At 56.8% G+C, this 9753-nt stretch overlaps 1 protein-coding gene across 1 annotated transcript; it reads right to left on the bottom strand.

Moving 5' to 3' along the window:
• Window positions 1–430: 430 nt before the first annotated feature.
• Window positions 431–3520, bottom strand: LOC148812647 (fibrinogen-like protein 1-like protein). The gene is made up of 3 exons (XM_088908607.1): window positions 3458–3520; window positions 2018–2170; window positions 431–1184 (listed from the first exon to the last, which is right to left on the bottom strand). Exons 1-3 carry the CDS (start codon window positions 3462–3464, stop codon window positions 568–570), a joined length of 777 nt encoding a protein of 258 aa, XP_088764733.1. The 5' UTR covers window positions 3465–3520; the 3' UTR covers window positions 431–567.
• Between the last annotated feature and the right edge of the window lie 6233 nt (window positions 3521–9753).

Raw genomic sequence — 9753 nt, 5'->3', positions numbered from 1 at the left:
CCCTGGCTGTGGGTATCCGCTGTGTGATTAATCAGCCCGTGTGTGTGTGTGTGGGGCCCTGGTGTTGTCACAGTGGCGCCCCCTGGCTGTGGGTATCCGCTGTGTGATTAATCAGCCCGTGTGTGTGTGTGTGTGTGTGTGTGTGTGTGGGGCCCTGGTGCTCCCTCAGTGGCGCCCCCTAGTGGCAGATGTCGGTGGGCGCGATCATGATGGTGGAGGCCTGCACGTTATCCGCTGTGTGATTAATCAGCCCGTGTGTGTGTGTGTGCGTGTGTGTGTGTGTGGGGCCCTGGTGCTCCCTCAGTGGCGCCCCCTAGTGGCAGATGTCGGTGGGCGCGATCATGATGGTGGAGGCCTGCACGTTATCCGCTGTGTGATTAATCAGCCCGTGTGTGTGTGTGTGTGCGTGTGTGGGGCCCTGGTGCTCCCTCAGTGGCGCCCCCTAGTGGCAGATGTCGGTGGGCGCGATCATGATGGTGGAGGCCTGCACGTTATCCGCTGTGTGATTAATCAGCCCGTGTGTGTGTGTGTGTGTGTGGGGCCCTGGTGCTCCCCCAGTGGCGCCCCCTAGTGGCAGATGTCGGTGGGCGCGATCATGATGGTGGAGGCCTGCACGTTGCCGTCCCAGTAGAGCGCCCCGCGGCGGTTCAGGTGGGCGGAGTAGCAGCTGTTGAACCAGAAGCCGCCGCCGTGCGAGGAGGCGCAGTTGGAGCTGGTCAGGTCCTGGTCGCGGTCGCGCGTGGAGAACTTCATGTTGTCCTGCAGGCCGGAGGTGCTGCCCACCTGCAGGCGGTTGGCGGCGCTGCCCGAGTGCTGGCCCAGCCGCAGGGCGTAGCCCTGGCCCTCCGCCTCCACGCGGAAGGTGTCGTAGTCGGCGACGCTCTCCCGGCCGCTGGAGTCGACGAGCGCGAAGCGGACCTTGTAGGTGCGCTGGGCGGTCAGCAGGTGGATGTACTCGTTGCCCAGCCAGTGGTCACCGCTCACGGTGCCGAAGCCGGTCTTGTAGGCGGCCCAGGTCTGGTCCCAGGCCAGCGTGGTGGTGGCGGAGTTCCTCTGGATCACCGTCCACCGGTCCCGGCCCTTATTCAGGCAGTACACCATCAGGTTGGGCCCGCCCACGGGCTGCACCAGGTACACGCCGCTGACGCTGTTGGCCGGGAGGCTGCTGCAGTCGTGGGGGGTGCCTGTGGGGGGAGGAGGGGCGTGAGGCGCGCTCAGGAGGAGGCGATCGGCAGCTCGGGGCGCGGCTGGTCTCGCCTGCGGAGGCGCAGTCAGGAGGAGGAGGCGATCGGCAGCTCGGGGCGCGGCTGGTCTCGCCTGCGGAGGCACGCTCAGGAGGAGGTGATCGGCAGCTCGGGGTGCGACTGGTTTTGCCTGCGGAGGCGCGCTCAGGAGGAGGCGATCGGCAGCTCGGGGAGCGGCTGGTCTCGCCTGCGGAGGCGCGCTCAGGAGGAGGCGATCGGCAGCTCGGGGAGCGGCTGGTCTCGCCTGCGGAGGCGCACTCAGGAGGAGGCGATCAGCAGCTCTGGGGCGCAGCTGGTCTCGCCTGCGGAGGTGCGGACGGGGACTGGGGGCCGAGGCGCACTCAGGAGGAGGCGATCGGCAGCTCGGGGTGCGGCTGGTCTCGCCTGCGGAGGCGCGGACGGGGCCAGGAGGCCGAAGCGCACTCAGGAGGAGGCGATCGGCAGCTCGGGGTGCGGCTGGTCTCGCCTGCGGAGGCGCGGACGGGGCCGGGAGGCCGAGGCGCGCTCAGGAGGAGGCGATCGGCAGCTCGGGGTGCGACTGGTCTCGCCTGCGGAGGCGCGGACGGGGCGGGACTGGGGGCCGAGGCGCACTCAGGAGGAGGCGATCGGCAGCTCGGGGTGCGACTGGTCTCGCCTGCGGAGGCGCGGACGGGGCCAGGAGGCCGAAGCGCACTCAGGAGGAGGCGATCGGCAGCTCGGGGCGCGGCTGGTCTCGCCTGAGGGGGGAGGAGGGGCCAGCATTTCTAGGCCAAAGCCATTGGCAACCCACTTACTTCTTGAGTTCACCGCGCTCAGGTTCAGCACTCCTGCCAGGGAGACGTTGAGCTGCTGGGCGTTCCCGATGTCGGGCTCGGACGGCGCCGGGGGTTCAGAGGTCGCCAGCGCGGTCAGGCACGCCGCGGCCAACAGCAGGGTCCTCAGGGTATCTAGGAGAGGGGGGGGGGAGGTGAGGCAGCAGCTCCTGCTCGTGGGGCAGAGACCGGACTTCGGGGGGAAAGAGCTCGGACACAGCAGGGAAATCGAACCCTGAGCTCACAGCTGGGAAGGAGTGATTAATGGAGTGACACTGAAGTATTGATCACTGTATCAATAGTTCTGATCGTGATTATCCATCATCATGAGCGAAGCCCTGATCAACACAGAGAGCAGGACTGCAGCTCCAGAGGAGCAGGAGAGACTCACACTCACCAATATACACAGACAGAGACACACACAGACTCACCAATATACACAGACAGAGACACACACAGACTCACCAATATACACAGACAGAGACACACACACACACTCACCAATATACACAGACAGAGACACACACAGACTCACCAATATACACAGACAGAGACACACACACACACTCACCAATATACACAGACAGAGACACACACACACTCACCAATATACACAGACAGAGACACACACAGACTCACCAATATACACAGACAGAGACACACACACACTCACCAATATACACAGACAGAGACACACACACACTCACCAATATACACAGACAGAGACACACACACACTCACCAATATACACAGCCAGAGACACAAACACACTCACACACTGATATACACAGAGACACACACAGACACTCACACTCACCAATATACACAGACAGAGACACACACACACTCACCAATATACACAGACAGAGACACACAATCACTCACACTCACAAATATATACAGCCAGAGACACACACACACTCACGCACTGATATACACAGACACACTCACACACTGATACACACACAGACACTCACACACTGATACACACAGAGACACACACAGACACTCACACACTGATAATATACAGCCAGAGAGACACACACACAAATAATATACAGACAGAGACACACACAGACACTTACACACTGATATACACAGAGACACACTCACACACTGATATACACAGACACACTCACACACTGATACACACAGAGACACACACAGACACTCACACACTGATATTCACACACTAATACACACAGAGACACACACAGACACTCACACACTGATAATATACAGACAGAGACACACACTCACTCACACACTGATATACACAGAGACACACTCACACACTGATACACACACAGACACTCAGGCAGCGACACACAAGGGCCAGTTCTCCCAGAGGCCCATGCCAGAAGCGGGGGAGGACATGCAGACTCCACACAGACAGACCCCGGGTGTGTGAGAGAGACTCACCCATCATGGCAGAGCGTCGCAGTCTTCTCTCTCTCTCTCTCGTCCCGAGTCGCTTGAGCCCCAGCGCCGGCCCGGCCTGCTTTATAGTCCCGGCTGAGGGCGGGACCGAGCTCGAAGGTCACCGCGCCGCCTTATCTGCGCCGTCCGGGAACAGCGGGGCCTCTTCCTGCCCCCAGAACGTTCCTGACGGGAATCATCAGCCGGAGAGCTTCCTGGAGCACCTGGAGCCGGAGTCCACACAGACTCCCCACAGACGGGCGGATTGGACCAGGGGGTGAGCCAGGAGTGTTGTCCCCACGCCCCTGTCTGCCTCCGTCTCTCGGGTCACCCCCCCCGGCCCCCGCAGAGACCTCCAGTCCGACTCTCCCTGAACCCCAGGAGACCCTCAGGCCTGCGGAGAGGAAGAGCCTCTCGGGGCTCTGCTGTACACTGAGAGAGGTGGGAGGGGGGAACAAGCCGATACCCTGGCTTCTCTCCAGACACAGCTGGGTGAGCTCCTCCAGTCAGGACAGGGGCTCTACTGTACACAGAGAGGGGTGGGAGGGGGGAACAAGCCGATACCCTGGCTTCTCTCCAGACACAGCTGGGTGAGCTCCTCCAGTCAGGACAGGAGGCTCTACTGTACACAGAGAGGGGTGGGAGGGGGGAACAAGCTGATACCCTGGCTTCTCTCCAGACACAGCTGGGTGAGCTCCTCCAGTCAGGACAGGAGGCTCTACTGTACACAGAGAGGGGCGGGAGGGGGGAACAAGCTGCCCAGCCATGCTGTTGAAGCCTGTTTAGACAACAACAAAAATAAAAGACATGAACAGTCATTAATCTTCCAAAAATCCACACAACGTGTGTGTCGACCACACCGACAGATCCGAGCACGGTAACCACACGGTATGGATCGGCGCCGTCCTGTTCTGGTCGGGTTACTGGGGTATGGGGTGGGGTGGGGCGGGGGGCAGGAGTTCTGACGTTTCTCTGCAGCAGGAAGTCGAGGAAGACCCCCCTCATTTGTTTGTGCCGATCTCGCTCGCGAGATATAGCATCTTGTCTCTCGGGTGATCCAGTGACCCCAGTCTGCCCAGTTCAGGCGCTCTGTTACCGGTGCGAGAGGAACAGCTCTGTAGCTGTGGTCCTCTGTGTGCCCGGGTGGGGGGCGGTGGATTCTGTGTTTAATATCGGTGTCTTCTGCGCCTCTGTGTGAGCAGGAAGATCTCGTACCCTGATCAGAAGAGCTGCGGGTGTCGTCTCTCGGGTGATCCAGTGACCCCAGTCTGCCCAGTTCAGGCGCTCTGTTACCGGTGCGAGAGGAACAGCTCTGTAGCTGTGGTCCTCTGTGTGCCCGGGTGGGGGGCGGTGGATTCTGTGTTTAATATCGGTGTCTTCTGCGCCTCTGTGTGAGCAGGAAGATCTCGTACCCTGATCAGAAGAGCTGCGGGTGTCGTCTCTCGGGTGATCCAGTGACCCCAGTCTGCCCAGTTCAGGCGCTCTGTTACCGGTGCGAGAGGAACAGCTCTGTAGCTGTGGTCCTCTGTGTGCCCGGGTGGGGGGCGGTGGATTCTGTGTTTAATATCGGTGTCTTCTGCGCCTCTGTGTGAGCAGGAAGATCACGTACCCTGATCAGAAGAGCTGCGGGTGTCGTCTCTCGGGTGATCCAGTGACCCCAGTCTGCCCAGTTCAGGCGCTCTGTTACCGGTGCGAGAGGAACAGCTCTGTAGCTGTGGTCCTCTGTGTGCCCGGGTGGGGGGCGGTGGATTCTGTGTTTAATATCGGTGTCTTCTGCGCCTCTGTGTGAGCAGGAAGATCACGTACCCTGATCAGAAGAGCTGCGGGTGTCGTCTCTCGGGTGATCCAGTGACCCCAGTCTGCCCAGTTCAGGCGCTCTGTTACCGGTGCGAGAGGAACAGCTCTGTAGCTGTGGTCCTCTGTGTGCCCGGGTGGGGGGCGGTGGATTCTGTGTTTAATATCGGTGTCTTCTGCGCCTCTGTGTGAGCAGGAAGATCTCGTACCCTGATCAGAAGAGCTGCGGGTGTCGTCTCTCGGGTGATCCAGTGACCCCAGTCTGCCCAGTTCAGGCGCTCTGTTACCGGTGCGAGAGGAACAGCTCTGTAGCTGTGGTCCTCTGTGTGCCCGGGTGGGGGGCGGTGGATTCTGTGTTTAATATCGGTGTCTTCTGCGCCTCTGTGTGAGCAGGAAGATCACGTACCCTGATCAGAAGAGCTGCGGGTGTCGTCTCTCGGGTGATCCAGTGACCCCAGTCTGCCCAGTTCAGGCGCTCTGTTACCGGTGCGAGAGGAACAGCTCTGTAGCTGTGGTCCTCTGTGTGCCCGGGTGGGGGGCGGTGGATTCTGTGTTTAATATCGGTGTCTTCTGCGCCTCTGTGTGAGCAGGAAGATCACGTACCCTGATCAGAAGAGCTGCGGGTGTCGTCTCTCGGGTGATCCAGTGACCCCAGTCTGCCCAGTTCAGGCGCTCTGTTACCGGTGCGAGAGGAACAGCTCTGTAGCTGTGGTCCTCTGTGTGCCCGGGTGGGGGGCGGTGGATTCTGTGTTTAATATCGGTGTCTTCTGCGCCTCTGTGTGAGCAGGAAGATCACGTACCCTGATCAGAAGAGCTGCGGGTGTCGTCTCAAAACATGAGCAAACAACTGCACGTCCTCACCCAGAGCCTCGCAGCGGTCTGCTTTTTTACAAATCTGAAGAAGTGATCAGTGTCTCACTGTCTCCTTCAGTAAACAGGCGCGCTGAGGGACAAAGACTCGAACCTGCAGCCTCAAGACCGCTGTGGCAAAGCGCGCGCGTCAGTGTGTTTTTTCAAGGGGAGCTACGTCCAAGGCTGTCAGGGGTAGCAACTAACGCAGTAAAATAGTAGGTAAGTCGAGTCGTCTGCCGTCTGCAGTGTAACGACCCGGACCCGTGTTTCCCAGATATAGCGCCTTGTTTTTGCGGGTGATCACGTGACTGTCTACAAGGTACCAACAAACTCGGTGCCTGACCTCCTGATCGCGATGAAAACAAGTTTCCCCGAGTCTGTCTGGGCAGGTGGGGTGGGTGTTTCACTGCATTTCAATATAGCGCCTTCTTTTCCTGGCTGTGACGTCACTCTGTGTCGTACAAAACAGCACAGCCACGACCCCCAGATCTGATCAGTTGACCCCAGACTCTGCAGCCTTCATGCAGATCAACAGTCGGACCTTTAGGGGGGAGTGGGGTGCTTTCTTTGGATTTTTCCCCACGTTCTGCTTGTGTGCTCCTTCCACTGGTGCAGAGGCGCCAGTTTCCGGATTACCGCTGGTGCGACACGAGAGCCCCTGTTCACGTTTCTAGGTCTTAGGGTGTCCGACAGATACTCCGCCTCTGTGCTGAAGTCCCACAGCTAACCTGAGCCAACCCGAGCCTCTCTCCCTCTCTCTCTCTCTTGATTGATTAAATAATCGCTCGGGATCTGTCTTTACTCACCCAGCTCGGAGCTCAGCTGTCCTGCAGAGAAAGAGAAAGAGAAAGAGTTTCCAGCAGGAGGAGCTGAGACCCCATGAGCAGCTGACTCATCAGGCCAGCACCCAGAGCACTTATTACCACACTGTCCTGTGTTTTTACCCTGATCTCACTGGGCTGTACTGCACAGTACTGTGTTTTTACCCTGATCTCACTGGGCTGTACTGCACTGTCCTGTGTTTTTACCCTGATCTCACTGGGCTGCACTGTGCTGTCCTGTGTTTTTACCCTGATCTCACTGGGCTGTACTGCGCTGTCCTGTGTTTTTACCCTGATCTCACTGGGCTCTACTGCACTGTCCTGTGTTTTTACCCTGATCTCACTGGGCTCTACTGCGCTGTCCTGTGTTTTTACCCTGATCTCACTGGGCTGTCCTGTGTTTTTACCCTGATCTCACTGGGCTGTACTGCACTGTCCTGTGTTTTTACCCTGATCTCACTGGGCTGTACTGCGCTGTCCTGTGTTTTTACCCTGATCTCACTGGGCTCTACTGCACTGTCCTGTGTTTTTACCCTGATCTCACTGGGCTGTACTACACTGTACTGTGTTTTTACCCTGATCTCACTGGGCTGTCCTGTGTTTTAACCCTGATCTCACTGGGCTGTACTGCGCTGTCCTGTGTTTTTACCCTGATCTCACTGGGCTCTACTGCACTGTCCTGTGTTTTTACCCTGATCTCACTGGGCTGTCCTGTGTTTTTACCCTGATCTCACTGGGCTGTACTGTGCTGCCCTGTGTTTTTACCCTGATCTCACTGGGCTCCTGTGTTTTTACCCTGATCTCACTGGGCTCTACTGTGTTTTTTCCCTGATCTCACTGGGCTGTACTGTGTTTTTACCCTGATCTCACTGGGCTGTACTGCGCTGCCCTGTGTTTTTACCCTGATCTCACTGCACTGTACTGTGTTGTTACCCTGATCTCACTGGGCTGTACTGCGCTGTCCTGTGTTTTTACCCTGATCTCACTGGGCTGTACTGTGTTTTTACCCTGATCTCACTGGGCTGCACTGTGCTGTCCTGTGTTTTTACCCTGATCTCACTGGGCTCTACTGTGTTTTACCCTGATCTCATTGGGCTGTACTACGCTGTCCTGTGTTTTTACCCTGATCTCACTGGGCTGTACTGCGCTGTCCTGTGTTTTTACCCTGATCTCACTGGGCTGTACTGCACTGTCCTGTGTTTTTACCCTGATCTCACTGGGCTCCACTGCACTGTCCTGTGTTTTTACCCTGATCTCACTGGGCTGTCCTGTGTTTTTACCCTGATCTCACTGCACTGTCCTGTGTTTTTACCCTGATCTCACTGGGCTCTACTGCACTGTCCTGTGTTTTTACCCCGATCTCACTGGGCTCTACTGCACTGTCCTGTGTTTTTACCCTGATCTCACTGGGCTGTACTGCACTGTCCTGTGTTTTTACCCTGATCTCACTGGGCTCTACTGCACTGTCCTGTGTTTTTACCCTGATCTCACTGGGCTGTACTGTGTTTTTACCCTGATCTCACTGGGCTGTACTGCACTGTCCTGTGTTTTTACCCTGATCTCACTGGACTGTACTGCACTGTACTGTGTTTTTACCCTGATCTCACTGGGCTGTACTGCACTGTCCTGTGTTTTTACCCTGATCTCACTGGGCTGTACTGTGTTTTTACCCTGATCTCACTGGGCTGTACTGCACTGTCCTGTGTTTTTACCCTGATCTCACTGGACTGTACTGCACTGTACTGTGTTTTTACCCTGATCTCACTGGGCTGTACTGCACTGTCCTCTGTTTTTACCCTGATCTCACTGGGCTGTACTGCAGTGTCCTGTGTTTTTACCCTGATCTCACTGGACTGTACTGCACTGTCCTGTGTTTTTACCCTGATCTCACTGGGCTGTACTGCGCTGTCCTGTGTTTTTACCCTGATCTCACTGGGCTCTACTGCGCTGTCCTGTGTTTTTACCCTGATCTCACTGGGCTGCACTGTGCTGTCCTGTGTTTTTACCCTGATCTCACTGGGCTGTACTGCGCTGTCCTGTGTTTTTACCCTGATCTCACTGGGCTCTACTGTGTTTTTACCCTGATCTCACTGGGCTCTACTGCCCTGTCCTGTGTTTTTACCCTGATCTCACTGGGCTGTCCTGTGTTTTTACCCTGATCTCACTGGGCTCTACTGTGTTTTTACCCTGATCTCACTGGGCTGTACTGCACTGTCCTGTGTTTTTACCCCGATCTCACTGGGCTGTACTGCACTGTCCTGTGTTTTTACCCTGATCTCACTGGGCTGTCCTGTGTTTTTACCCTGATCTCACTGGGCTGTACTGCGCTGTCCTGTGTTTTTACCCCGATCTCACTGGACTGTACTGCGCTGTACTGTGTTTTTACCCTGATCTCACTGCGCTGTCCTGCGTTCTTACCCTGATCTCACTGGGCTGTCCTGTGTTTTTACCCCGATCTCACTGGACTGTACTGCGCTGTCCTGAGTTTTTACCCTGATCTCACTGGGCTGTCCTGTGTTTGGACAGCCCAGTGAGTCAGGACAAGAGGCTCTACTGTACACATAGGGGGGCAGGAGGGGGGAACAATCTACCATGACGACCGACAGGCATTTTGTAATAAACTAGTAGTTTAACACCAGCTCTCCAGACAGAAACTGCACAACACATGAATGATATATATTTTTAACAGCAAATTCAACACATGACAGCACAGACTGTATATATATATAAAAACCCACAAAACACCCGAGCGTTCCTGCAGTGCGTCTCGTGACTGGACACACCAGCAGCGGGCAGGTGAACCTCTGAAACTCACCCCGGGCGTCAGGTCAG

Source organism: Atractosteus spatula (assembly GCF_055471065.1).
Source record: "Atractosteus spatula isolate fAtrSpa1 chromosome 10 unlocalized genomic scaffold, fAtrSpa1.hap1 SUPER_10_unloc_2, whole genome shotgun sequence".
In the NCBI taxonomy this organism is placed as follows: domain Eukaryota; kingdom Metazoa; phylum Chordata; class Actinopteri; order Semionotiformes; family Lepisosteidae; genus Atractosteus; species Atractosteus spatula.
Note: the sequence above shows the minus strand (reverse complement) of the source record. Positions and strands in the feature narration are given on the sequence as shown.

What these genes read in the sequence shown, in the direction of transcription:
- LOC148812647 (XM_088908607.1), bottom strand. An exon ending in GAGCGCGGTGAACTCAAGAA is followed by an intron (nt 1,185 to 2,017) that starts GTAAGTGGGTTG and finishes CTCCCCCCACAG; the next exon opens with GCACCCCCCACGACTGCAGC.